The 27,465-nt window shown below is 42.3% G+C and overlaps 6 protein-coding genes across 7 annotated transcripts; 3 read left to right on the top strand and 3 right to left on the bottom strand.

Moving 5' to 3' along the window:
- The first annotated feature begins 239 nt into the window (after positions 1-239).
- imp3 (IMP U3 small nucleolar ribonucleoprotein 3) lies at positions 240-2,337 on the top strand. Its single transcript, XM_062480676.1, has 7 exons — positions 240-455; positions 802-909; positions 1,013-1,087; positions 1,385-1,464; positions 1,586-1,637; positions 1,714-1,786; positions 2,037-2,337. The coding sequence occupies exons 1-7, from the start codon at positions 319-321 to the stop codon at positions 2,061-2,063; spliced, it is 552 nt and encodes a 183-aa protein (XP_062336660.1). The 5' UTR covers positions 240-318; the 3' UTR covers positions 2,064-2,337.
- Positions 2,250-4,613, bottom strand: sec22ba (SEC22 homolog B, vesicle trafficking protein a). 2 transcript variants are annotated; one of them, XM_062480674.1, is made up of 5 exons: positions 4,414-4,613; positions 4,056-4,165; positions 3,633-3,793; positions 3,336-3,482; positions 2,250-3,177 (listed from the first exon to the last, which is right to left on the bottom strand). In XM_062480674.1, the coding sequence occupies exons 1-5, from the start codon at positions 4,486-4,488 to the stop codon at positions 3,023-3,025; spliced, it is 648 nt and encodes a 215-aa protein (XP_062336658.1). In that variant the 5' UTR covers positions 4,489-4,613; the 3' UTR covers positions 2,250-3,022. The 2 variants fall into 2 exon arrangements, with proteins under 2 accessions (XP_062336658.1, XP_062336659.1); XM_062480675.1 differs by having other exon boundaries at positions 4,056-4,161; positions 4,414-4,556.
- A 273-nt stretch (positions 4,614-4,886) lies between these two features.
- On the top strand, positions 4,887-8,889 carry zgc:55943 (uncharacterized protein LOC406337 homolog). Its single transcript, XM_062480678.1, has 6 exons — positions 4,887-5,079; positions 6,080-6,212; positions 7,003-7,088; positions 7,344-7,414; positions 7,608-7,668; positions 7,866-8,889. The coding sequence occupies exons 2-6, from the start codon at positions 6,122-6,124 to the stop codon at positions 7,902-7,904; spliced, it is 348 nt and encodes a 115-aa protein (XP_062336662.1). The 5' UTR covers positions 4,887-5,079; positions 6,080-6,121; the 3' UTR covers positions 7,905-8,889.
- tsen15 (TSEN15 tRNA splicing endonuclease subunit) lies at positions 8,877-10,331 on the bottom strand. The gene is made up of 4 exons (XM_062480677.1): positions 10,147-10,331; positions 9,967-10,048; positions 9,718-9,853; positions 8,877-9,527 (listed from the first exon to the last, which is right to left on the bottom strand). Exons 1-4 carry the CDS (start codon positions 10,225-10,227, stop codon positions 9,344-9,346), a joined length of 483 nt encoding a protein of 160 aa, XP_062336661.1. The 5' UTR covers positions 10,228-10,331; the 3' UTR covers positions 8,877-9,343.
- A 455-nt stretch (positions 10,332-10,786) lies between these two features.
- Positions 10,787-15,086, top strand: colgalt2a (collagen beta(1-O)galactosyltransferase 2a). The gene is made up of 12 exons (XM_062481419.1): positions 10,787-11,039; positions 11,608-11,718; positions 11,812-11,929; positions 12,059-12,193; positions 12,381-12,585; positions 12,699-12,818; positions 13,232-13,305; positions 13,391-13,497; positions 13,682-13,814; positions 14,155-14,282; positions 14,390-14,596; positions 14,708-15,086. Exons 1-12 carry the CDS (start codon positions 10,804-10,806, stop codon positions 14,985-14,987), a joined length of 1,854 nt encoding a protein of 617 aa, XP_062337403.1. The 5' UTR covers positions 10,787-10,803; the 3' UTR covers positions 14,988-15,086.
- Positions 15,087-16,883: 1,797 nt separating this feature from the next.
- Positions 16,884-22,109, bottom strand: zgc:153115 (uncharacterized protein LOC768186 homolog). The gene is made up of 2 exons (XM_062481167.1): positions 21,249-22,109; positions 16,884-19,811 (listed from the first exon to the last, which is right to left on the bottom strand). Exons 1-2 carry the CDS (start codon positions 21,745-21,747, stop codon positions 19,558-19,560), a joined length of 753 nt encoding a protein of 250 aa, XP_062337151.1. The 5' UTR covers positions 21,748-22,109; the 3' UTR covers positions 16,884-19,557.
- Between the last annotated feature and the right edge of the window lie 5,356 nt (positions 22,110-27,465).

A 27,465-nucleotide genomic window follows, 5' to 3' on the forward strand; every position in this document is an offset into this window, starting at 1 on the left:
TGGGTGTGTTTGGCGACACCTGCAGGGTGGGAGGAGTGCTTAAAAAGTGGAGTTGAAATACATTTGAGAATTTAGCTACCGAAGAAGTGTATAAATTATTAGTTTGCCAATAAAATATTTGCATATTGTATTGGCTCGAGATTTTTGCCATGTATATTTGGTGGTGCGATTCATGGCACCAGTGACAATACTGCACCACAGGCATAGGCGGCGATATATCTCAACAGGAGATCTGCTGTTTTTTTTTACACGTGCTTCCTGTAAAGTGTATCTTGTGGTTTCTAGTTTTTATTAGCTGAATCTTTCTATATTAGGGAAATGGTTCGTAAATTGAAATATCATGAGCAGAAGCTTTTGAAGAAAGTCGATTTCATAAACTGGGAAGTAGACAACAACCTACACGAGGTGAAAGTGTTGCGAAAGTATCATATCGAGAAGAGAGAAGATTACACAAAGTGAGCATGCGGACATTTTCACATTTTTACTGTATAGCTAGCTAGTAAGATGACGTTTAGCTAGCAAACGTGTAGTATGTTGGCGATATAAACTAATCTTTTCATTTTGTTACAATCGATTGTGTTTAAGCTGCCATTTGTGCATGGTCCTTGGTCTCAGTAACAGTGAGAAACTTTAGCTGGCTGGTTTTCTCTAGCGTTTCTTATTCGTATTCAGTATTATCACATCTCGGTAAAACCTCAAGGGGAATGTTTATGAAGCTGGATATTGATAAGTGACACATTGAGAGTAATACATGTCTCTATCCAGTACTTGGAAGTCATTTAGTTAATTTATCTCCCTTAGGTACAACAAGTTGAGTCGTAATATCAGAGAGCTTGCCCAGAAGATCCGTGATCTAGATGAGAAGGATGGGTTCAGAGCCCATAGTACATCTTTACTGTTGGAGAAATTGTGAGTTTCACCATGGGGAAGGATAAAAATATGTTCTCTTGCCAAGAATGGCGGTGTTGACTACCACCCAATAATAATGATTTAAATTAATCTCTATTCTAAGATATGGCACCGGCCTGATCCCAACCAAACAGAACCTGGCTCTCACAGAGAAGGTCACAGCTTCTTCGTTCTGCAGGTAAATCAGTACCTGTGTTGTATCGCGGTTAGGGAAATAAATACAGTACTAAAAGTCCTGGAGAAACAATGTTATTACCACACAAAATAACACCTTTGTGAAGCCTGCAGTGCTGACATATTTTATGATCACATTTACATGCTTAAGTCACAAATGGTTTCAGTTCATGAAAATGATTTGGTCAAAGGTGGGCAAGCCTGTAAGCCCTATCATCTCTCTGCAGTATTATAGTTGGAGGCATTGACGTTTGCTCGTACAATCTTTGCTCTTTCCTCCCCAATTGACCATGGTTCCAAGGAGGCGGCTGCCCACCATAATGGTAAGCCTACGTATGGCCCAGAACCTGACGACCGCCATTACATTTATTGAGCAGGGACGTATCCTTTATGGGCAGAATGAAAATGATCAGGGTTGTGACCCTCAAGTACACTTGACAAGTGAAGTTATGTCTGGTGTCGCAAGTTTGTGGGTTGTTGTGTTCTTGACTGCGTTTCTCAGATGTGCGAGTAGGACCAGAGATTGTCACAGACTCAGCCTTCCTTGTCACAAGGTGAGTGGTCTGACCAATTGACCTGCTGTATTTATATTTTATATTTTAATAAATAAACTATTGTCTTTACTTTCAGAAATATGGAAGACTTTGTTACTTGGGTTGACTCTTCCAAGATCAAACAGCATGTCATGAACTACAACGAAGAGGTCAGAGGATGCCATTTTTCCTTCACTTTTCCTATTTATACTATAAAGTTATTCTTACTCAAGTGAAGATTGTCATCTGTTAAGTAGCTCACATGTTAATTTGTCATAAATACCAATGCTCATATATCCTAGCAGATGCCTTTGTAAGCAAGAAAACGTTAGCATATTGCATAATTATTGAATAACATTTACAAAGGTAAATGTTGAAACCCAGTTTTGGGCTGCTCTGACATATCACATTGTTTTTCAGAGGGATGACTTTGATCTTGTGGTGTAGATCTGTTAACCAGCGGCTCATTTCTCATCATGGAGTGGAGGAATGTGAAGAAGCTTGTATGTTCAAGTATGAACAGCTTTGGATATTTGAGAGTGGGTTTAGGGGATTTGAGAATGAAGATCACAGAAATATTCAGATTGCATACAGTTGTGTATATATATAGTACAAATCTGAAAAATAATGAAGTGGTTGAATATATAATTTAATTGTCAACAGTTACATTTTATGGAAATTATGTAAACAATAAACTTTTGGTATAAGAAATTGGTTCATACTTAAGACCATTGCATATATGAATTAACTTTCACAGCATAGCTTTGAAAGGAATTTCCATCCCATCATGTAAACATAGATAACGCTTATTCATGTATCCCTTTTATGCTCCAGCAAATGGGAAACATGGAAACACTGAGTGCCCAGATCCCACCTCCCTTCATTCATCTAAAGCAGCCTCTCAATCCAGGTCCTTTTGACCCCCTGCCCTGCCTTTTTTAGATGTTTCCCCTATTTCAACACATATGATTCAAATTGGGTCATTATCAAGCACGGCAGAAGCCTGGTAACAACTCATTTATTTCAATAAGGTGTGTTGGAAGAGGGAAACACAAAACATGCAGAGAAGGGGGTCCCAAGGACCTGGATTGAGAGAGGCTGACCTAAACCATAAGGCAGTATTTGAATCCATTTACACAAGACCAGGGGCCTGTTCCATAAAGTGAGTTTACCGACTAAACCAGGCTTGTCAGGGAAAGTAACTAACATAAGCCTGGCGTATTCAGTAAACACGCTTTATCGAACAGGCTCCAGAGACAAGACATGACAGTTAAAAACAAAAGACAGATGTCCCTTCTATCCCAGCACACATTGCCACACCTTCTCCCAAGACATCCACTTAGCAACTTGTGTTTTACTGTTAACAAATCAAACCAGTTGGTTAGAATGTCCCTTCTCTCAGTCCATCAAAGCCACCAGAAACGTATGTAGACAACAAGTGTGACGAAAAAGACTCCCACTGCTGCTATCTTGGCATAGGTGGAACGGGTGTTGAGGTATTTGGCATCACTGCGGTATTTCTTTGAGAGGCTGGACAGATTGCTGGCTTTGGAGTCGAGAGCTGAATTGACAAAATTATCATTTTAGAATACTACACTGATCAGTAGTGCCTAAATGCAGTCATCTATTGAGAAGCAATCAATCTTGCACTCAAACGAGGATGGTTTTATTAGTTTGTTGGGTCCTAGGTAAAGCTTGTATGCCTGAGCATTGAGTTACCTGACAAGGCTTCTCCTCGCTGTAGAACCTCTTCAATGTTAGCAACCATGATCCTCTGCACATCCTGCAGCTCTGTGTTGATGCCGCCCAGGTTCCTCCTGGACCTGCTGTCAATGTACGACTTCTTGGTCTTCTGGATGTATGTGTCTAAAGAAAGGATATGAGATGGTTTGCATCCAAATAATCTTGTGTGGATTCCTTAAGAATATGAGAACTTAGAACAGGGGAGTGTTTAAATACGGTTTGATTCTTTAGTTAGGATCTAAAGACTGAGCTCTTAGGAGAAAGGATCCTCACCAAACTCAATGAAAGAGTATGGCCGAGAAACTGTGGGGACCTTTTTTCCATATTGATTGTGGAACTCTGCTTGAAGGTCTTCCAGATATCCAAAAACCATCCTCTTGGGAAATACAGCTTCACACAACGCCAGGTAGCACACACCATGTTCTATCACATAGCTGAGGAGACAAACACACGTTAGGACTTAGGAGTGAGACTAATGCCATTTCACCTTTTTTTTTTCTCTCGAACATGTGGATACTCTACAGGGCATATGGGAGGGTCTACATCTCCAGTCAGTCTGTCTTTATACACCACTAAGATGAGAGGTGGGTGTATTGACACTGGAAATATATTTTTTAAACGTGTTACTACATTTTGGCAATTCCTTTTTATCTATGAATGGAGGTTCATTGTAGGGTATTGAATGGAGTAACTTACTGAAAAGTCACAGCCCCAGCCTCCAGGGTACAGCGGTTGGGACTTTGAGCGTTGAGTTTGCGAAACAGTTGCTTTGCCTGGTTCTGGTACTGCTGCATGTCTCTTCCTGACTGACGAGAAATCAAGGTTAAGTGGCCTAACATTCTTCAACATTTTGTCACTTACTATAATAAATATACAATCTTTACAAACAAAATCTGAATAAGAAACCGTTTTGTTCAGTAAATAAATGACCTAGCTTGACCGCTAACAATGTAAAACAAGTTAGCAACTACTGTTGGTATATTCGTGATACTACTAGCTACTGTACAGTAGTAGTTAACACTGGTGCAGTAGCTAGCTAGTTTTTTATTCAAACCTGTTCGTCCTCTTGCATCGACGCGGCAAGCAGTAGTCCGTCCGCCACACGAGCAACCATTGTCAGTAAAACCATTTTGGTATGACTATGTAGCTTGTATTTCTTCAAAAACTGCAGTTTGTGTCAACACCAATTATCCAGCTACGTTGCAAACTCAAATCTTCAGCAACCTCTCAAACTTGATGATGCAGGTGAGCTGGCCGGAAATCCTTGTTGCGCCGTATATTACTGTCCGACTACATTCAATGAAACTTTGTGGAAAGCCAACTTTAGCGGATAACATTCCAACAAAAATAATATTGCATCAAATGTTACAAACAAAATATAAACAATTATAAAAACAAAATGTTGAATGTGTATCAGTATTTCTTATATGTTGTTTCTTTTAATGATGAGAAACTATTGTAGGTTACGACACTTATTCTCGATCTTGTTCATTTTCTGGGATCTGCCTGCATAGACTACTTTCAAATTAATCCAACCGGACCAGACTGGGTGCCAGACGGATAGCACATCTCGATTGGTAATGCCTGTTCTCTCTATATGAAATGCAGATGCAGCCCCCGATGTGGGCGACCGTCTGTCTCATTTGAAACTGGAAAAAATCTTCAAACAACAAAATCCACCGTAAGCCTGCGAAACCATGGGCAGGTCCTGTACTAAATGGTAATTTTATAAAATTATATTAGGCGCTGTGTTTGTTCGTTTGTACCTCGGTGGATACACCGCCGGCTCTTTGTAGAATAGAATCGCTGCTCTCTTTGCTCCTCTTTTGTTGTTGTTATGAAGGCTATTTGTGAGCAAATACATTCCGATCCTTTTTATGTATATTTTTATTTGGTCTCTGATTTGTGATGAATAATTAGGTGATGCAATGGAAACGGATGACGGCTAGGCTAAATGCAGATTGGCTATGTTTGCTTCCTAAGGGAAGAATTCGGCGTGTGATCCTGAATTCGTCGATTTAGTTTTTGTATCGTATGTTGGCTACAACTCTACAACAGATACACATTTATTAAGGGATTCTGAGACATGACATCCAGTTTATCAGCTGACACCGCAGCTGGACTCAGCTGTGCGTTGTGATCGCTGCGCTCAGTCCCAGAGACAGAAGGAATGGCCATAATCAGGTCAGAGTAGCGTTTACAAAATTATGGAAATGTGAACACTTCGTGTTCTATTTTAAGGTCTAATATAATAGCCACAGCGTGTGCATTTCAGTCATTAGTAGGCCTACATACAAAGGAAAACTTGTAGACGTAATATGCACGAAGCATAATTTGTTCTATTGGAAATACAGTGACACAAAATTTCCACATTCCCTGGTCGCGGCCCAATAACCTAACCGGCTCAAAAGAGATTAACCGGCGCTTTGGCACCGTGGGCATCGCCAGTGCTATTGAATAGCCTATTGTGTGAGATGCAGCTGGCATTATCGTGTGTTGTGATTAGGTTACCAGGCCGTGCATTGGTAAATTGCAGGGCGTTCGAAGGCGAATTCAAAAACTCACCGACTATCACTTCATCATACGACTTGTTACCTCTCTGGGAGACGTATTTTAACCATGTCCCAAATCACACCGATTTTCACTACTTTACCAACTTTACTTGCTTGCTTTACGTCACCACATCTTCTTTATCTATGCTTTTCTCTCCCACCCTCCAGGTCAGCCTGTGATGCGCGTGGTTGAGGAGAGTTGATAAGGAGATGGGCTGCACCTCAGCCAAACAGGTGTCGGCGGTGCCCAGTGGAGAAGAGGGCCGGAGTAAAGCCTACAGTAACGGGGACCTTCTCTCTGGTCAGTATCACACATGGAAAGTACCATAATCTATTTACTGGCACTTTCAGCCAGTGCTGCTGTATAAGACCATATTCTTCTGATAATTGTTGGTTACAAACCAGTAGGCCTAGTTGATGCATTAGGGGGAGTCAGGTGGCTGAGCGGTTAGGGAATCGGGCTAGTAATCTGAAGGTTGCCAGTTCGATTCCTGGCTGTACAAAATGACGTTGTGTCCTTGGGCAAGGCACTTCACCCTACTTGCCTCGGGGGAATGTCCCTGTACTTACTGTAAATCGCTCTGGATAAGAGCATCTGCTAAATGACTAAATGTATTATTTATTGTAGACCTGCAAAATAAGAAAGGAGGTACTTAATTCTTGTTCTGTTCAAAATAATAGTTTGGTCATAATTGTGATACCATCACCAGTCACTGTATCGGGCCATCCTTGCAGTCATGTCTCTCACCTGTCGTTCTCCATTTCCTTTCAACCATCATTTGAGGCGTGTGTTTGTGTCTGTGAGAGAATGCGTAGAGAAAACGAGAGAGAGGATGTGACAGGTCGTGTCTGCTTGCCAACTACTGTGAAAAGAGGATTTTCTTTGAACTGTGAGAATTCAAGCACATATTTATTGTATCAAGTGTTGAACTGAGAGAACTGTTGACCTGGATTCTGTTGATTACAGAACGGCTCTTACTGTGCCACCCCTAAGCACCCCCCACCCTCGCTGTTGGACTAGTCCATTAATAGAAAGAGAAGTGTTTGTGGTAAACCTGTGCGTCTCACCCTCATCCCTCACTCTCCTGCAGATGAGTACAAGATGAAAGGAGTGGAGAAGGTGAAGTACATCAGCGGAGAGGAGGGAGGGGGGAACAACTGCCACCAGGACAGCACAGTAAGACGGATTTCTGCTTCTGATTCTCAATGTGTTCGCTTTTGATGTGGGGAAAGACAACCCACCCCAGGAATAGAGGCCGAGACCCATTTATGTGAACTAATTAAACGTCGCTTTAGATAAAAGCATCTGCTGATGAATGATTGAATAAATGAAATGAATAAAATGTGATAACATGTCAAATGTGGTTTAGGGTTTGGGAGTCAGTCATACTGCTTAGTCATGTTCAAGCTCCTCTTCTATCCTGTGTTTCAGGAGAAGAGTGCCCTGCTCAGCAGAGGCCAACATACAGACAACACAGGATCAAACGGCAATGGAAAGATACAGTGAGTGTGACTCAGTCTGTAGTTGTGCTATTTTTGCTGTTGCTGTCTGCTAATATGCATTCTCATTGTCTGTGCCATATTGACTAGCATGTTGTTGACATCATCAGTATATATAATAATATTTAGAATTATTTGGCACACCAATAACTTGTTCTACAGATGACTAATTTTTTTAATCACAATCTTTTTACAGTATCCATTCCTCAGAGAGCCAACAAGAGTTTTTCAGGATGTTGGATGAAAAGATAGAAAAGGTGAGGTCTTCTCAGGCATACCAGTCAAACACAGATAACATGAATCTTTGAGTCTTAACATTCAGATATTCCACACTCTTCCCTCTCAAAAATGGGGACCAGGAATAAGAATGTTTAACACTGAAGAAAGGCAAGACACCTTGTACATTTTGTTTTGAAAGGTGCTTTATATGTAAAGTTTACTTCCTTACTTACAGGGTCGGGACTACTGCTCAGAGGAGGAGGATATGACATAGCTCCCCCTTCCCAGAGAGAAGACGAGGGATGTTCAGTGTGATGGACAGACTGCACCACACAACCTTTCTCCCAGTGACATTGTTCCTATTGGAACAGCCCATGTATGGGATGTTGGGAGGCTGGAGATGAACATATTAACCTGACCTAAAGCACCTTTTTTCTGCCCTTTGCCTACAAACCAACCTGCCACACTGCCCAGTACTGATGAGCCCTAAGGAACGATGTTTCCTTCCCAATGACTTCAGACTGTCAAATAATGTTGTATTATCACCAGTCGCACTCTGCGTGAGAGCCTGACATCATGTTTACCCTTGTAGTAGTTACTACTCTAACCGTGTGCGCTCCTTAAAAGGGACTCTGACAATGAGGAACATAACATTCATTATGACACGATCTGTTGACTGAGACCAATGTTGCCAGTTCTACTGGTTTAAAGGAATAGTCTCTGTGTTTGTATGTTGACCAGAATATTGGAGGCTAAAGTGATGCTGTTTGGAATGATGGAATGACTTACCCAGTGTCAGACCATCACAGATGGACTAGCACAGGAAAAGAGCAACTTCTCTCTTATCAGTTAAGATTTTTTGTAAAGCGTCACTACAGGTGGGAAACTGCTGTCTGCTAAGTTTTAAATGTCTCACTTCTTAACGTGTTCCCTACTAATATAAGGGGACAACATCCTGCATTCCAAGACACTTCTTTTTTTCCAGTATTAACATGTTTTTTCAAGTATCTTCATACAACGTGTCTGTGTCTTCCTTCACCATGTAGAGTATTCTTGTTTAATGTTATTACTCAGGGTTGAGGTGTTTAGTCATGGTCTTTTGTAGCCAAGTTTTCCTCTTCATTAGACATCCATCATCATACATATACAAACTCATCTGAAAGTATGAATACTTCTTGTTCTCCATATGTTTTTACAGCAGTTCTACACAGAATACACTGTAAATGTTCATAGTATGGGTCTCACGTGTTGTCATTGTGTTTTATTTTCATGTTCAACTTTTGTTTTTCTAATAAATAAAAACAAAGTATTTCAGTGTTTTTTTGTGAAATACTCAGATTACATTTCAAGCAGAACATGTTTTCTACAGCAGTTATCTCAAAAGTAATTTGACACATTTTATGCTGTATTCCACAAAAACACACCACTCGATCGAATAAGGTCAGGAATACAAAATAGAGGAAGCAGCAACCACTCTGTAAAATGACAAAACTCAACGTCTGCAAGTCCATATTAATATCGGTAAATAAAGGGTACACATCTTCTGATTATTCAGGAATTTCTGCTTTTCACACCTGAGCCCTACACCAAACCAACAGAACCTCACATAATGTCCCCTGATCACCCATCTGAAACACCACATCTGTTCATTACCAGGTGTGTGAGGTTGATGGTTGTACTATACGCAACCTGGGTTTCTCAGAATTTTCCCATCTAGTGTTTCCCCGTCCATGGCTGCTGACGCCTTTTGCGGTGCTGCCGGCGGCCCAGATCCTGGATGCCCACGGGAGGATCCGGGGTCAGCAGGCCGTCACTCATCCTCTGGTAAACCAGGCTGGAATCAGACGCCACCACACACAGCAGCATAGGGCTTCCCCGGCCCAACACTGTCCGCACACTGGAAATAGAAAGAGAACCCAGTGAGAAGATGTGAGACGCAGGTAGCAAAAGAGAGCTGGAAGGGGCAGGGCCTTTTGTGAACTGACTGATTGCAGAGAAACATCAACGATTATGAAATACCTTTAAGATGTTAAGTACACTGGATGAAAACAACCTGAAAGAGAAACTACCAGTCACTTTTATCTCACCTTCTGTGGCTCAGAGTCCTGTGTGCAGGCAGAGGGAGCACGGTCTGTACTGGTGCCCCCTCCTTCTCCCTACCCTCCAGCAATACCAATTGCAACTCAGCACATTCAACGCCTGACACCTCCTTCCACTGACGCACTTTGGACAGATATTATTACAGAGTGCATTGATACATTGGTAGTCTTTGGTAAATAAACGAGTAAAAAATTACGTTTTATTGTTAATGCAAGATTCTGTTCTTGGGCACTCACCTTCAGTCAGATCCAGGTAAACTAGAAAGGCTGCATACACTTGAGCAGATTCCCCAATCTCCAATTTCGTCAAATGCTGATACTGATGACAAACAACACACAGCTTCTGAATTATCAGCACAGTCGTGTACTACCTAGCTTGCTTGCTAATGTTGACAGTCATTATATTTTAATACTTGCCATTGGGTGCTGTAGAAACCAGTTGGAAGGAAGTGGTTTCTCAACGTAACTTTTCTCTGACTCATTTGTCCCCTTTGACATTGGAACGACTACAACTGATCAGAAATATATTCAGAACACGTTAAACTTTCGAACAGAAACATGCTGCTACCTCCATGAGTGTCAGTGCTGTTCTTATTGGCTAGCTGAGGTGCTCAAACATCTAAAATCCGGGTGGACACTGTAAAACGATTTAAGTTCCAGGAATTGCCTCTGTGAGTTAGGCTTGGTGTGTGGATGAAATTACTTATGACAATGTTTTATCCTTTATAAGAATTATCGAATGTAAATTATTGACGACATATTTTAGACCAGGAAGGTCTTACGTTTTGAGTTGGCGTTTGTTTTTATTATTTACATAATATTATTCAGATGGCATAGGCTCATTGTATTTTTCTTTGCATGATTAAACATTGTAAAATCTGACGAACCATACAAGGATCGTATTATTTATGCTTAACCTACATTAATAATTGAAGTACAGTCTGTCAGCCAACCAGCTATGGGCTAGGTGCCACACCTCACACCTGCATTTTGCCCTCTCATTCATTCCAAGACATTCACTCTCACACAACTGCAGCAGTCGGGCTGAGAGAGATAGGCGAAGTACGGGGAATAATGCATTTAGGATTTTTGTGTATCGGACTTTTTTTGTCGACTCTAACTTGGAGATTCCCTTTCACCTGCTCAGAGGACTTGACTATTGATCCACAGGAACCTGCCCGCTCCGAGTCTAACTTGCAGAAGCCTAAAGTATTAATAACAGTTATTGCACGAAATGCAGAACACAGCCTTCCCTATTTCTTGGGCTGCATTGACAGGTTGGACTATCCCAAGGATCGTATCGCAATCTGGTAAAAATAAAGAATAAGAAAAGAAACAGAATGAAAAAAATCTGTTTTCCCTCAAAGCTCAATTTATGTCATTTGACATAGGCCTATTAATATGTGTATGGGTGGGCCAATATGTAAACTACTCCAGTAATGGACTAATTAAATCAGATGACGCTTGATTAATGTGCCTTTTAAACATAACATGTACCCTTTGTTAAACAAATATCAATGTTGTTGACTGTGGTTGTACTACTGTACAATTGTAAGTTTTGATGAAAGGACAAAGTAAATGCTTTGTGTATGCAACAAATGTTATTAGCCATGCAGTCCTTTCAGAAAGTGACCTGATTTCAACCCCTCTGTAGTTATACTCAGATCAGTGAGAAAAGTAAACAAGGACATTTGAGCATAGAGGGAGAGACATGATGTGGAGTATCATATCAATGTGAATAACTGCAGCAAGGAGTCCGAAAAAGGAACTCTGTGCTGATATACCCGTAGGCTGTCATTCTCGTAAAAACCAATAAGATGAACAGTCAAGTATGAAACGTGAAACGTGCTGATGCTGTGGAACCTTATGATACTTCAGGGCTGCAGCAGACCACAGTGTGGACAACACCACTGCCATGCTCCAGGAGTGGCTGAAGGAGGTCCAGAGCCAGTACCACTCTGTGGAGTGGAGACCAATGGAGAAACCGAGGTAAGTGCACACTATTAAAGACATTGTATGGATCAACTTTATTAAATTATTGTCTAAACATACACAATTGTCCCTCCTGTCTTCATCCCACAGTTTCTACGATGATGAGTTGGGGCCGAAGCACTGGCCGATATCTCGGTTCACCCACGTGATGAAGCTGAAGCAGGCTGCACTCAGATCAGCCAGGGGACAATGGGCTGATTATATACTGGTGAGATTGCTATTACAGTCTCACACAGAAACCTCCCATTAAATGTCATCAGGAGTCATATGGGGGGACCTTAACCAAGAACCACAAATCAGTTTTGGGACTGATGCAAATTCTTTCTTCATTACCCAGTTTGTGGACAGTGATAACTTGCTGACAAACAAGTGGGTGCTGAGTGATATGATAGCAGAAAACCTGACTTTGGTGGCCCCCATGTTGGAGTCCAGAGTTCTCTACTCCAACTTCTGGTGTGGAATGACTCCCCAGGTATTTACATTTGACAAGTTGCCTGTTGGTTGGTTGAATGTTTTTCCAAGATCATCAAATGGTTTCGATCAATAAGGTTTTAAATCTCATAATTATTTCTCATGTACAAGAATGATGCACAACTCTTTTCTTGGAAGTTCTCTCTCTTTTACTGTCCTGTTTCCATACGTTTTGTCTGTCCTGTCAGGGTTACTACAAGCGGACTCCAGAGTACATCCCTATCCGCAAGTGGAAACGCCAGGGCTGCTTCCCTGTTCCCATGGTGCACTCCACATACCTGCTGGACCTGCGACGCAGTGCCAGCCGCTCCCTGGCCTTCCACCCTCCCCACCCCCTCTACACCTACCCCCTTGATGACATCATGGCCTTCGCATTTTCTGCACGTCAGGCTGGTCAGCACATGGGCATCCATACTGTACATGCATCACATGCTAACTGCAATACGTATTGCACGCATAGGCGTGACATGTACACACAATTACTTTCCCCTTGCTGTGACCCACAGATGTGCAGATGTACTTATGCAACAGAGAGCACTATGGCTACCTGCCACTGCCCCTCAAGCAACACCAGAGTCTGGAGGAGGAGGTGGAGAGTTTCACCCACACCCTGACTGAAGCTCTGAGTAGGTTTCATTCATTATTTGTCATTTGCCCTCCTCTTCTGTCAGCTGCTATATTTCTCTCTCTTTATCCAGCCCTTATACAGGACTGGCTCTGTTTGGTTCCTCTCACTTTCACAGTCCTGTCAGAATTCTCACTCTTCTGTTATAGTTCTGTCTCTCTCTCTCTCTCTCTCTCTCTCTCTCTCTCTCTCTCTCTCTCTCTCTCTCTAGCTCTCTCTCTCTCTCTTTACCTGTATATCTCTTTCTCTATCTCTGCATTCAACTATGAATGAAAACATAGTTTTCACATTCAACCATGACTTCCCTTTGAAACCATGCATGGGAAATGTCTTATCAAATATCTTTTTTGATATTCATTCATCGCAGTATAATCAGGATTCATATGAGCACAGCATTTCCTTGCATTCCACCAGTTGACTACACCCTGGAGCCTTCCCAGTATGTCCACCACAAGCCTAAAAAGCTGGGAAAGCTGGGATTTGACCAGGTAAACTATATCTATTGATAGTCATTCATTCCAACTAATTAAAAAGGAAAAACACATCTAGGCAAACTGTTCTACTGCCTTATAGATCTTCCTGATAAATCTGAAACGTCGTTTGGATAGGCGTGAGCGAATGCTGAGCACCCTCGCTGTGTTAGGCATTGATGCCACTCTTACAGAGGCGGTGGATGGCAAGTACGACACCACAGCCACCAATAACACACAATATCAAACGCACCACATTCTAAGCCTATCCAGTGAGGAAACAGGACACTCATTAGACCATCTTCACAGTGGTGGAAAGTCTGTATGCCTGATTTGTTTTTGTTTGAAGTTTTCTTTTTTCTGTTTATCCTCTCTCGCTCTTACTCTCTCTCAGAGCGCTAAACTCCTCTCAGCTGCAAGCGATGGGTATAGACATGTTGCCAGGGTATCAAGATCCCTATTCTGGGCGCGTGCTGACAAGGGGAGAGATCGGCTGCTTCCTCAGTCACTACAACATTTGGACACAGGTGAACATCTGTTTTACACATCTGCAAACCCAATCCACAGCCTACAGTCACATAACCCAATATCCATTTAAACAAATTACAATCAAATACAATTGCATTCCTCACAGAGCTGTTCTGTGTTCGTTTTTCAATGTTTTACTATTTTGTAGTCTAGTTATATTGAGTTAAATACTGTACATTCTTGTTTAAATCGATCAAGGTTTATATTGTTAATATTTCATATTATTTAATTAATTATTCTTGAAGAAATCTGGGAATAAAGCATTTCAGTGCCAAAAATCTGTTAATGTAAATAAGACAGTAATCTTTAATTTAGATGTTACCCGATGTATATATGTAGGTGGTGGAGCAGGGACTGCTGCGTGTGCTGGTTCTGGAGGATGATGTAAGGTTCGAGCCCAGGTTCCGGAGCCAGCTGTTGGGCATCATGGAGAATGTGGATCATGCGTTGCTGGATTGGGATCTGATGTGAGGGTCACTCGTTCCTTCTGACATGTCTTTGTACAGCTATGTGATTTACACATCTCAAAGCCATCCATATGCTCTTTCTCTCTGCCTTTCTCTCATTGGGCCAGCTATGTGGGCCGTAAGCGGCTGCAGGTGAAGCAGCCTGAGCGCTGGGTGGAGGGGGTCACTAACCTGGTGCACCCCGATTACTCCTACTGGACACTGGGCTACACCCTGTCACTGAAGGGTGCTAAGAGACTCCTGGAGACCCGGCCCCTTGGCAAGATGCTGCCTGTGGATGAGTTCCTGCCCATCATGTTCAACAAGCACCCCAAGTGAGTCTCTGCGAATGGACAGTCAATATGAATGAACCACAGCAATTCTATTGGTCCTTTGTTGCATCCATGTTTTTGTTGTAAACGGTTGCAAACACTGTGTTTCCTCAGTGAGGAGTACTTGGCTCAGTTTGAGAGAAGGGACCTGCAGGTGTTCTCAGTGGAGCCTCTGCTGCTCTTCCCTACACACTACACCGGGGAGCCTGGCTACTTCAGCGACACTGAGACCTCCACCATCTGGGACGACGAGGCGGTGGCCACCGACTGGGACCGCCAGAGCGCCCAGCGGAGAAGCGAGCAGGACAGCCAGGAGCGTCCCGTCACCCCTGGAACCTTGGACGGAGAGGATGTGGGCCCGACCTCGGCCATCAGCAAACGGGATGAACTTTGATGAGGAAGGACACACACATACAGCATTCACATTAAAATGATATCTTTCAATGCACTTGTCTAAAGGCCATTTATTTTTGGTTTTGAGTATGCAATCCATGAGTGAATAAATATATTTACTGAACTTAAAGTTTTTCTCGATTGCTAACACACAAAAATGGTATGTGTAAGCCATCCTCACAAAAACATTTAGCCAAATCCCAGCAGAAAGACCATGTACCCCAGTCTTTAAACACAATTTACCCTTTTTGACACATTTCTCAGGTTCATTCACACTTCTTTGCAAAAGTCTAAATACACCTCTCACTTTAAGAAACAATTGTCACCATGATGTCATTCAGAAAACACTGCCGTTTGATAAGTTAACTCAAACCAGCACAATTCAAACACCCTTAACAACCAATTATCCATGTGCAAGCACTAACAAGCTAATATACTCAACATGCAATCAGGGGTTTGGAATGAATACAAAGGTAAGCTCATCTGTACTTTGAAATCATGGATGCAAATATCAGAGGAAGAGGAAGAATTGTCAGAATGAGAGGAGAGGAAGAGGCAGAAGAAGAGTAAGAAGAACAACAATCTCAAATGAGATCCATGCCACACTGACAGAAACCCCTATGACAGAACAACCTTCTCCAAGCCATGGAAGAAGCTTGTGGGGACATTGCTGTGGATTCTTGTCAGGGATGGCTCAGGCATTCAAGTGCATTTTCCCTGCTGTTTGGCAAGAGAAAACATTGCCTGTGATGTTGAGGAAAATCTCTGGCCTGACCCTGGTCAGAGACAGGATGCTTACCCAGAATGAACAGTACTGTAGCGTACTCAAGCCCTGTTACCCAGGTAAAAATGATTTGTTTATTTCCTTGTTTTCTTAGCCTTTGTTCCCCAAATTACAATTTACAGCAATGAATTTTTGTTGTTGACTGAAAGTACTACTATTTGTATACTGTGACCACTACAGTAACAAGAGGTCAAAATGCAATTGCTGTATGATGTAAAGAGAAAATAAACAGCCTGTAAGAAGGACAATTGCAGTATTTGTGAGTTTTATGATTTACATCATGTCAAACTGGGTGGAACATATCTAAAATTCAGGGACACGTTATATTCAATGGTTCTTGAAAACGTTTTAAAATAGTGTTTTGAATTCCTCCCAGCAGTGTGTAAAGGGTATTCAGAAGGTTGAATTTGTTTGAGGGCTTTGTGTGTATTTTGAATGCCAAGTTAGGTTTATACGACAAATATGGTTTTGACTAGTGTTTGATTTTGGGTCAAAAGTCAAGGGTTTGGCCAAAACAATGTAAGTATGAAGATGTGTGTTTACAGTTTGGCGAAATCCCAGTACACATTCAAGAAATGTGTCTTAGCAATTGAGAAAAACTGTAATGTCTGTATGAATCGTGTAAATCAAATCAAATTTATTTGTATAGCCCTTTTTACACGCAAGCATGTCACAGAGGGCTTCACATACGCCCATAGAACTGCCCCTCAACCAACCTAAACCCTCAAGGAAGACAAGGAAAAACTCCCAACAGGAGAAAAAATGGAAGAAACCTTGGGAGGAGCAATTCAGAGAGGGATCCCCTCCTCCAGAGACGGTTGGTGAGAGAGGAGCAGAACACAGGCTAAACATAGTCATACAGTGTCAATGGGTTTTGAAACACCAAAATCCATTGTTCAACTTTATAGATGTAGGACAGGACCGGGAGACTCGCGACCAGGTCCAGCACATTCAAATAGTAGAGTTCTGCCTGTTTGCTGTGTATGAGTCACATGATGCAAGCTAGAAATTATAGCTTTGAGTCAAGCTTTTGGACAAGTAAAATAATGAAAGATGGATGGACAAAATGTAATTAGAACAGCAGTATTAGTCTTCACACAAACAACACAAACATTCAACTTAAGAATTTTATTTATTTAAAAAAGCGCCGGCAGTTTGATATCAAGCAAACAATGGAACACATTTTTTGTAGCGTTCCATATCCCCCCCTCCCCAAAATAACTATGAGCTATGAAAAAGAATTAAACCACACAAATTATAGTTGTAATAAATTAATCAAAATAACAGAAACAAAACACGCTTGTACTTGGGTGTTGCACAGGTAATATGGAAATCCCAGGTTTTAGTTCAAGACACCTGAGAGCATAAATATTAAACAGTACGTTGGAGCAAGTATTAAATTAGTTCCAGTTCCTCTTGTAGACAAAACGCTTGAGTAAGAGGATAGAAAATTGCATCATTAATGTAAGAATTAGGCATCAATCTAAAAAAGTATGTTCTGTACAAACAATGTGGATATTTGAATTAGTGGAGGGTGGAAAACCACAGAAGTTTGTGCCTCCAGCAAGGCAGCGCAGCATAAGAAAGTTTTGGAAATGTTTGTACCCAAAGCCAGATATAGTGGTTTGCAACACAAATGGCCTATTGAATATCCAGACAGGTGTAAATATATTGCAGTAGGTCCAGAGCAAAGCACAGAACAACATTGCATACATGGGAATGTGCTGGAAGAACAGAAATGATATCCCTGGCTGGATGTTGTATCAGTTGAGGATCAAAAGTATCCAATATCCAAGGCTCAATGGCTTTGGGATCATCTCTAAAGGTAGGACTGGATTCATTGACATGCCCTATTGCAAATTGAGCTGCTACCAAAAGAAGACAACACTCTAAATATAAATCCTGAGGTAAAACATTTGCTATGGTGAAATCCTTATTTGATGAGTCAACAAGGGCAAAACACAAACCCATTTGTAAAGTGATATCTGAGGACATGTATATATTTACTAGGTTGTTTTGATGTGGTTTGACAGTTATATAGTCCATTTGTGTCAAGATAACTGCCAGCAGTTACCAACAGAACTGTCAACAGATTTTCAAGATTCTTGAAGAATGTATTCGCTGGGTGAGTACATTTTTTTTTTATCACAATACAATAGGCAGTGGTCTACAAATGCAGGAAAGTGACCAATGAAATCAGATTCATTGATCATCAATGAATGTTGGTCTGGAATAAGACAAGGGAAGACATTTGAGTATGAGGAGGTGCCATAAGGTCTGCACAATAACATGCCCTGACTTATCACCCCATGTGTCTACAGTGTCATGTAGATATGACTCATAGGATCTTGAAAATCCACCAATCTGGGGAATAAAGGGCCTGGGGTGACTTTTGACGCACGGTCTTACCGTTTGACAGTTGTGAAACAAAGCTTTTAGAGCACCAAGTAAATACAGTGTGTTCCAATGAAGTATGAAAAAAGCAAGTAACATCGTTAAGTCATTACAATGAGGAGAGGACCTTAATGACCATAAAAGCAAAAACATCTATAAAATCTAAATAATACATAAAGCAAAGCTATCTGCATCACGCTTTCTAAAGCAACTGGCAATGAGAGATGCACACATTGCATCAAATTCCACAGTGTCCACTTGAAGCACATCAACACAGTGCACATTTTTACTAGCCAAATAGAATTATAAACAACACCTGTAAAAAAAAGTGCCATATTGCATATATGTGTATTTGTAAATGTGCCAACATTGGCATATACCTGTAAAAATTATCTGACTGTAAACATGGTGCAAAAGAAGTCTGAAATAGTTTAAGGCTTTTTGAGTTTCCTGAAGTGTTGTTCACTGAGATAAAGTAATCAAGAGTCCATAAAATGGACACAGTGGGAACAGCAGAATTTTTCTTTTTTCTTTCTCTAACAAAAACGTAAATAAGACACGCGCACAAAAACTCACAAGCAGCACTATCCTATCCAAGCATATACTCTGTCACCCCTAATATAAGGACTACAATTCATCACAAGTATTACTCGTGCTAATAGTATTTTTTAAAGATATCTCTAGAATAAAAGCTTGAAGCTTATTAAACATTTGCATCGGTCTCTGACATACTACTACATGTATGGTGTGCCAGCATTTCATTGATGAAGGAAAGATGGAGACTTCTGGATTTGTGTGGTCCATTGGTCTCAACAATGGAAGTGACCAGCATTCACAATGATAGTATTGGAGGACATATAGCAAAACTGGATGTTTTGAAACATAACTATGGGAACTAATTAAACTAAAAGGAAAAACTATAATAATAATAATGGAATGTGCAAACTCTAAAACTTAAACATGGATTTAGCCAAGCTGCTAAAAGCCTCTAGTCATCTCTGCATCACAAGGGCCACTATCAAGGAAGGTACTGTGTGCACATTAAAATATCTCATACCATATTTCTAATGACATCAAAATATTGTGACATCAATGACATCAATATTATGTGTGTTGTGTGGACAAATCCCTGCATTTGAGAGTTTTCTGTTAAAGTTTTGAGAGAATGAGGTTGTGTGGTGAAAACGAGGTCAGGTGAGACAAGATCTCTTCTTTCTGAGGTGGGATGGGGGGGGGGGGGGGGGGGTGTGCTGACTCCTCGGCCCTCCTGCCAGGTCCTGTGGGGTGAGTGACGGTGAATGAGTGGAACTGGGGCTTGGCAGGTGCACAGGTAAGGACTACTCTGTATGACCAGAGCAGACCTCAGGTCCCAGGACCAGGCTCAAGCCTTCTCCTACTGACCCAGAGAGGGGCTGGAGCCCCCCCCCTGCCCTCCAGAACAGCTCTTACGCCCCAACATAGACGGCTGGAAGTCGGGGTGACGGCGGGCATGTTTGATCAGATGGTCGCTGCGCATGAAGCGCTTATCGCACAGTGGGCACAAGAAGCGCTTTTCTCCGGTGTGGGTGCGGGTGTGACGCGCCAGCTCGTCCGAGCGGGCAAACTTCTTGTCACAGTCTGGCCAGGTGCAGGGGAAGGGCCTCTCACCTGGAGCACAAAACATTGGAGAGAAACATTCACCAAGATATTCCCAACAACCCCAAAGTACCTTTTCTGCATTTTATATTTAAAACTTTTATACGTTTACCGTACGCACCTTCCAGCCATAGTACATTCCTTGTTTGTGCGAACTTACTTGGCGAATAAAGCTTATGCTGATTTTGTCAAGATTCAGTGTTCTATACAGACATGGCTGGCACCTTCAGTGATGCATGCATTTGAATACTGATTCTAAGGTTGCGCTAAGCCATCTGTTTCAATTCAATTGATTGGAAACATTGCATTTTGATTAAAATGTTGGGTTTTGATGGTACATGGCTCAGTTGGAGCTTGGTAGTCTTTCTAGTGGAAATGGGGTTCTATGATGCCAGCCATTTTAGATCAGCCACATTCAACCTCCTCAGTACGACACTACACTAGTGTCCTACTGAGTGTACACCCGTACAATTATGAATCCAGCCCCATGTCAATGGATGTATAGAAATATATAAGCCATTTAATAACATGGTAAATCAACAGGATAAGATGGCTATTTCAACCTACTACATATGGCTGGGGGGGACAGGATTTAGTTTTCTGGTGAGCCCGGAGGAGGTTTTCCAGTATAATCACTTAATGAAGGGGTTAGAAAACCCAAGCTGCAGTACTACAAGGGCATGCACAAGGGGGTGTCATGGGGTGTGTTCAGGAACATAAAGCCAGCCCACGTTTTGTAGCAGTTTCAACTCCCTTGCTCCTCCGAGGGCGTTCCTAGTAGTTAGACCTAGCCGTTTCCTGTCCCTTAATCCGATCGCGCCTGTGCGTTGACCCTGAATTTAACCGTTCTTATGATAAACGATGGACCCCAGAACTACCTGATATTAGTCCAAATCCCTGACATCAATATGAAATGTGCGAGTTGGCTACTCGTCGTCTTATCTAGTTTTATAAAAGATCTACGATTGCTTATGACTAACATCTAAGCACTAGACCAGTGAGAGACGGCCTGTAATGGCAAACGAGAAGCCAGAGCAACCTGACCATGTAGTTTACTACGGAAATATTACGTTTCACTTCATATGCAAATCTAGCCTGGATGTAGATGTTCGTCACAGTGCATTTCGTCCTGCCCCATTCTTTTGTTCATTTACTTCTTTGTTGCGTGCCCTCTGTTGGATACTTTTCCCCTCTTTGTTAGGGCGAGTTATTGTACTAACTCGCGGGTTAACGGCTGATTGCCTCCCACCCATCCAACAACGTACGCATGAATAAAAAAAATCCTCTTTACACGACGTGTGGATTGTAATCAATTGTGAGTAGGGACCAATTACAGGCGCAAGTTCTCAACAAACTACGAGTTCTGGATGGAAAAAAAAGATGAACAAAATTGAGAGGTGTTAATAAATGCTCCAAAAGAACACCAAACTATTAGCAACGAAACTGTACCTGTGTGTGTTCTGATGTGCGCCTTCAGATGAGATGATTTCCCGTAAACTCTGTCACACCCTATGAAAGTACACTGATGTCGTTTCACAGGGGACCGGGGCGGCCCTCCTCCCCATTGCTGCTGAGTGGCATTGTACTGTCCAGGAATTGGAGTGGCAGTGGGGGTCATAGTGGGGGTAGTTGAGTCAGACAACGTGGTGTAGCCGCTTTCCCCGCACGAGGAGTTGCTGCTCTCTGAGTAGGCCGACATGGGGCGGAACTTGCCGTGGAGGTCGGTGAGGATTCCAGCCACAGTCATCATGTTGGCCCCTTCAAGTCTCAGCGTCTCACTCACCTCTCTGTCCTCGTTCGACCCTTCAGGCTCCCCGGGAAGCTGGGCCTGTGGACGGGGCTGGGTGGCAGCGGGGGCTACCGGGGTGGGTCGATGTAGGACAGGACCACTAGATATCGACACTAAACATTCAGCGGCGAAGTAATCCGAGTACACAGATAACGACATTATCGTACGTTGTTAGCCTTCTATTGTCGAAAAAAAATGGTCTTGTTGTTTTCAGTCGTGTTAGCGACTGGCTACGGTTTTCGACCTCGTTTTGTCAAACAAGCTCGAAAACGGCCCGTTTTAGACAAATATTTACCTTCAGAAAGACTGTTGATAAATATAGTCGAAAAATATAAAATAATATCAAACAAAAAGGAAAACGACTCTGGCTAAACGTGAACGTGGCGCCTGCCCAGCATGCGTACCTCACATAGTCCGACGGTTCATTGTGTCTGACTCTGAAAGCCGGTCAAACCCACGCCCCCGGTAGAGCAAAACGCACAGACTGACGTTGCGGACTGACGTGAACGGGCGTGGACTACCCTGGCAGATAGGCAAGATTGTTGTAAAGTGTAATCCAGTGATAGTCTGGGCAGTGACTGATGCAGAAATGTTATGTTAATTTTGACCATTAGGTCTACGAATAAGCCTACAATTTTGTAAAGGCTATGAAGTGGAATGTGAATTACTATAACACATGATACAACCCAAAGTAATTATTGTCCCAGTGGATATTCTTCACCAGGCATGAAATAGGCTTAATTACCATATCTAGATATATCATTTTGAGGCAGTCTAGACACTAGAGGTCTCTCTTGTGTTTTAGCTGAAATGTATAGCCTAATATTTCCATAAAGGCATTACGTTGGTTTGTTGGAACTTTGAAGCATTTTTTCATGTATAGACGTGATTACAATTTCTAAATATATTTGTCATTGTGAAAATGCTCATGTCCATAGTCTTTGTTCAATATCAGTATTTGGGAATGATTGAAAGACTCACGGTTGGGTAGTTAAAATGATATCACACAATAGACACTATGCATTCTACAGTGTTTATTTAATTTACTGTCATGTATTTTTGTGTGTGCAAAACTCAATAAAATCCAGTGTTGTTCTGCTCTTTCTTCAGCCATAGGGGGTAATAGAGGGTCTATCCATTCTGCAGGGGCCCAGCCCAGTGTCAAGCGATTGGTTCACTGGATGTTTGTAGCTCCAGCTTGGAGGTATTTCCTGATTGGATGCTGTGAGCAGTATGGGTCAATGTGGCAGTACAAGTGCACGTATTCACTGGCTTTGAACAGTGACTGTTTCACCAAGCTACTTACATGAGGAGTCTTGGAAGCCAGGGCTGCAGAGACTCAGGGCTGCTATGGACATGTCCTTAATTGAATGTCTCTGCCTTATATCGATGGCTTTCATTCTGGATGGTGAGTTGTTTATAACATTTGTACCAATCAGTAAGATATTGTTCACATTTCTCAGTTGATCTATTCCATTTTTATGGACATTAAACCTTCTGCCTGTTATTTTTCTGAACAAGATTTTTTTTATTTGTAATTCAACATCAACACTGAAGCACTAAATGAAAATGAATGTAAATGAAACAATTATTTTGAGTGTTCGCATTAGTAATTTCTTTTCTGATGTGTGCATTATGTAGTAGGTAACTGCCTTCAGATGGAGCAACAACTCTGTGATTCCAGTTGTGTTGGTGAGGACAAATCTAAGGAGTAACAATGTTACAAATGTGTTATAGGCCTACCCATTGCTTGCTTGTTCCTGGGACAATACAGTATTTCCAATACAGTGTATGCACATGATGTGTGTAACGTAATATACCTTCAATACGATTTTTAGCCTCCTCTCACAGCTCCTACGAGAGAGGGGTGAGGTACACCTATAGATACAGCACTACAATAACCACCACCCTTGAAGGCTCTCAGTCCGGCAGAAATGGACTGGCCTTAGACTGTGTGGTTGATATCGACGTGATCTCTAATTGTCATTTATTAATGCAGGTGAGAGTTTGCATCTTCCAATGACTTATCTTTAAACAGCAGCCTGCTCAAGTCAGTCTTCGTTTTTTATGAACTTTCGTGTTCTCCTTCCAGATAAGGAATCCACAGATAAAGCGTATGTCCCCACAGAAGGAGCATTCAGTACAACGGCAAAAGAGTTTAAGGTAAAGCTGCAGTCAAGAGGTCTAATCCTTTTATTGTGAAGCCAAATCTTTTCCCCACATTCTTATGGAATGTTCCAACTGTTTTTCCTATGAATGTGACACTCAGATCAGACAACACTATGAGAGGTGAAGGGTCCAGGGGTCTTGGGTGTCTAGGGAGAGACCCAGCTTGTGTTTTTGTTTCCTAGGGAGTCGCTGGAGAGGAGTCGCCTCAAGTTCTCTCTCCGGGAGGGAAAGGTCACAGCCCTTTGTCCACAGGAGGGGGAGCAGGTGTGGACCCTCAACATCCAGAGAGCTCTACTGAGCATGCTCCAGACCTCCCGCACTAACATAAAGCAGGAGACAGTGAAGGAGGTTAGGATCCAACCATGTTTTGAATGAGAGTGTGTCCTGTGCAGTATTTTATTTTGATGAAGCTTGAATACCACGATTAGTCTTTAAACAAAGTCCTCTACTTTAATCCCATTGGCTCGTTGTTTTCTGTCATTATTGGCTGACATGTCATGTTGTATAGCACAGAGGGTTACTCTGTTGACCAGTTTGCTCCTGTTGTGCTATCTTGTCAGAGCGATGTGTACGGAACCTGCTCCAGTAAGTATGAGATGAGAGGGCCTGTGCTGCTGAAGACCAGAGACCTCCAGCAGTGCCAACAAGAGCGTCTGGCAGACTTTTGGCCCCATTCATCGACTCTGACAGATGACACAGTGAGTTCCTCCGTATCTTCTGTGCTTGGACATGGAGAAGGTCTTTAGCAACATTCTGTTCCTGTTTTCCTTCTCCTGGTTATGGATTGAAAAGCAGAGACAGTGGTGTACCGACATTTTAAGTGACAACATAGAACAGACTTGTTGTCAAAAGTCACCCTTCAATATGTTATATCCTATTCCCAAAATTCAGGCCCCTGGTAACATAGATCACAGTTTTACTTTGTGCTGTTCCTGTCACATGTTCAGACAGTGGACTCCAAGCTCCAGTGTATCCAGCGCCACGGGCTTACAGTCATGGAGGAGGTGAACTGCACAGAGGTTGTTTCCATAGGAACCCTGTCAGGGTCGACAGGTGCGGTGAAAACCCAGACAGTGTCCACCCTCGTCCTGCTCAGGGCGCAGGAAGGGACACCTTCAGGTGCTGGTGAGCTGAGTATTTATCCTGCATGGCTCTGTGAGTTTACTGTGCTGTTGTCGAAAAGGAGACTAGTATCGTCACCATTGTTACACGTTTGTTATAACTATGCTGTCATACTACAGAGGGAATATACATTGTCATTTTTAGAAGCATACCTTCTGTACATTTCATACTTATGTCACTACTACTGTTTCATCATCTACTGTACTCAGTACTTCTGTCAAGGTCTTATATGATGGTTCTTGTGCGTATACAGCTATGAACCAATAACAAGGCTCAGTAACTTGGTTATTTATGCTCATTTATCTCCACCTTGTCAGATACCCTGGGACCCGGTGTGCTGACTGACCTACAGTTTGAGGTGGAGGGGGCGCAGGGGCCAGTCCGAGCCTGGGCCTCCACATCCTTGGAGGCCTCAGACACTGTGAGGAGGCTGTGTGGCCTCACATCTGATCAACGACAGGTACAGTGTTATATACTCCCCAAAAATGCAGGATCGTTGTAGCTGTCATGTACACAATGTGGAGGGATCATCCATTAGCTCCATCGGAATACCTATCCATGACTGATTGGTTTAATATGAACACTTAAACTAGACGTTAAGGAATAAACGTTTTGTTTTATCAGTAAGTTCTTTTTCATTTCAGTGTTATTTATTTGCTTACTTTTCAGGCGCATTCACAAGATAGGTCAGTGACATCACAGTTGGAGGAATTCTATTGACCTGTGTACCTTAGATTCAAGTGAAAAATCCCAGTCTGTTTCCTATGTGCAAAGGGGTTTCCCTAAGTAGGTGTCTCCTGCCAAACCGACGTTTGCTTCCTTGTGTTTACGCATCGCGGTTTACCTTCCCCAGAGGATTCTCCAGATGAACCGATGCTTTTAATTTAGTTTTCACACAGGATCTTAGTCAAACTCAATCTGGCAACCCATCTTAAAGTCTGTTTAAATGGGACATGTTTAAAGGCTAACCTGGCAATTCATCAGCCTCTCTCTGTCTCTCACTCTGTAATATACTTCTGCTTTGTGATCAGAATGACCCTTTCCCTGTCGTATTTTATTTGTACACACTGTAGCTGTCAGAGCTGTTCCTGCACTTGGCCTTCCAGCTGAGAGACCTGTCCCTCGCTCAGCTGCGGGGTCTCTGGCAGGACGCCTCTTTTAAGTGCCGCAACAACTGGTCAGTCTGTCTCCATAACTTCCACAGTGTTCTCTCTGCCCTTTTCAATTCTACTGCTCTAGTGTAGCTAGGAGTGTAGCTCTATGTAAATAGAGCAGTCCTAATTGAGTTGAATGTAACTGATACAAGCCTAGATAAAGCAGAGGTGGTAAGAAGCTTCTAGAAAGCTTGTTCTTGGTCCCTAATGGGAAAAATACACAACCCTCTGGCGCAGGTCAGACAAAGAGGAGTCTGTGTGTGGGAGAGCTGCCAACTCCTAGCTTTCAATCTGTAGCTCCTCCCAGAGACCACATTACCCAGAAACCACTGAGAGGCCTGAAGCCACTGGGGCCTGTTGTTTACATGTAAACCACATAAGTTGTCACAGCATGTCTGTACACATAGGATGTTCTTGTATTATTACTGTATGCCTGACACACATGGGTTAAGTACTGTGTATGGAAGTGCAATGATCTCATATGTTGTGTTGATGACGGTTGAGGCAGGCAGCCTCTCATGGACGCCCTCCCCGCCTGTGGTTCAGAGGAGTGTATCTTGCTGCTGACAGACCTGATCAGGGACCAGGAGATAGAGCAGGACCAAGCCCACTCCTACCTCTCCACCATGGGCCTCATCCCTCACCCTACCCCCCAAATCATCCACTCCATCAATGTAGGACATTGTAAACAGTGATGGAACATAATCAAATGTTTGATACCTGTAGAAATACTGTAGAACTGTGCACTTCTGATCCTTGTTCTGCTACTGTATTTTTTATTTGTTTATTTGTCAGGGACAATGCAGCGCACATTATTACATAGACATAGATAATGTTGTAGATGTGTTGCATAAAAGGTTTTTAGCCAATAGGCTAATTTGCAACCCCAGTCCCTGGTCAGACCTTTCTAAAAAGTTAGGCAAATACAATTTACTGCACAGTGTGAGTTACACAATCATGCAGCAGATGCAATATATTAGTATATCAACATTTCACAGATTCAGCTCCTGTAGGTTTTTTACATGCACTATTTGTACATCCCTTTGGATAAAAGCATCTGCTAAATTTATAAAATGTAAATCTCAAACCAACACTATTTGATATAACTGTCTCTGCCCCCAGGCCCTGTTGGATATCCCTGAGGTGAGATCCAAGGCTCTGCTGGCTGGTTCCTCACTGGTCCACCTGATGTGCCTGAGGTCCCCCTGCAGTCACATCCCCCAGGTCCACAGCTTCCTGTTGACCCTGGAGGACATCCTGGAAACAGACTGTGGAGCAGAGGAACCAGCTCAGCTCACAGAGGTATCTAAGAAACCGTTATGAGGAACAGGATGTTGATGATGGTGTTGAAGATAAAGATGGTGGTGATGATGATGATGATGATGATGATGATGATGATGATGATGATGATGATGATGATGATGATGATAAT

Source organism: Osmerus eperlanus, chromosome 16 (assembly GCF_963692335.1).
Source record: "Osmerus eperlanus chromosome 16, fOsmEpe2.1, whole genome shotgun sequence".
Classification (NCBI taxonomy): Eukaryota; Metazoa; Chordata; class Actinopteri; order Osmeriformes; family Osmeridae; genus Osmerus; species Osmerus eperlanus.

What these genes read in the sequence shown, in the direction of transcription:
- tsen15 (XM_062480677.1), bottom strand. Translation starts at nt 10,227, where the DNA reads ATGTCAAAGGGGACAAATGAGTCAGAGAAAAGTTACGTTGAGAAACCA. An exon ending in GGTTTCTACAGCACCCAATG is followed by an intron (nt 10,049 to 10,146) that starts GCAAGTATTAAA and finishes GTTTGTCATCAG; the next exon opens with TATCAGCATTTGACGAAATT. An exon ending in TTACCTGGATCTGACTGAAG is followed by an intron (nt 9,854 to 9,966) that starts GTGAGTGCCCAA and finishes ATCTGTCCAAAG; the next exon opens with TGCGTCAGTGGAAGGAGGTG.
- zgc:153115 (XM_062481167.1), bottom strand. Translation starts at nt 21,747, where the DNA reads ATGTCGTTATCTGTGTACTCGGATTACTTCGCCGCTGAATGTTTAGTG. An exon ending in GCACATCAGAACACACACAG is followed by an intron (nt 19,812 to 21,248) that starts GTACAGTTTCGT and finishes TTTGTGCTCCAG; the next exon opens with GTGAGAGGCCCTTCCCCTGC.
- imp3 (XM_062480676.1), top strand. Translation starts at nt 319, where the DNA reads ATGGTTCGTAAATTGAAATATCATGAGCAGAAGCTTTTGAAGAAAGTC. An exon ending in AAGAGAGAAGATTACACAAA is followed by an intron (nt 456 to 801) that starts GTGAGCATGCGG and finishes TATCTCCCTTAG; the next exon opens with GTACAACAAGTTGAGTCGTA. An exon ending in TCAGCCTTCCTTGTCACAAG is followed by an intron (nt 1,638 to 1,713) that starts GTGAGTGGTCTG and finishes CTTTACTTTCAG; the next exon opens with AAATATGGAAGACTTTGTTA.
- zgc:55943 (XM_062480678.1), top strand. Translation starts at nt 6,122, where the DNA reads ATGGGCTGCACCTCAGCCAAACAGGTGTCGGCGGTGCCCAGTGGAGAA. An exon ending in ACTGCCACCAGGACAGCACA is followed by an intron (nt 7,089 to 7,343) that starts GTAAGACGGATT and finishes CCTGTGTTTCAG; the next exon opens with GAGAAGAGTGCCCTGCTCAG. An exon ending in AACGGCAATGGAAAGATACA is followed by an intron (nt 7,415 to 7,607) that starts GTGAGTGTGACT and finishes ATCTTTTTACAG; the next exon opens with TATCCATTCCTCAGAGAGCC.
- sec22ba (XM_062480674.1), bottom strand. Translation starts at nt 4,488, where the DNA reads ATGGTTTTACTGACAATGGTTGCTCGTGTGGCGGACGGACTACTGCTT. An exon ending in ATACTCTTTCATTGAGTTTG is followed by an intron (nt 3,483 to 3,632) that starts GTGAGGATCCTT and finishes TCCTTTCTTTAG; the next exon opens with ACACATACATCCAGAAGACC. An exon ending in GCGAGGAGAAGCCTTGTCAG is followed by an intron (nt 3,178 to 3,335) that starts GTAACTCAATGC and finishes TTGTCAATTCAG; the next exon opens with CTCTCGACTCCAAAGCCAGC.
- colgalt2a (XM_062481419.1), top strand. Translation starts at nt 10,804, where the DNA reads ATGCATTTAGGATTTTTGTGTATCGGACTTTTTTTGTCGACTCTAACT. An exon ending in AAGGATCGTATCGCAATCTG is followed by an intron (nt 11,040 to 11,607) that starts GTAAAAATAAAG and finishes ATGATACTTCAG; the next exon opens with GGCTGCAGCAGACCACAGTG. An exon ending in ACAGAGGCGGTGGATGGCAA is followed by an intron (nt 13,498 to 13,681) that starts GTACGACACCAC and finishes ACTCTCTCTCAG; the next exon opens with AGCGCTAAACTCCTCTCAGC.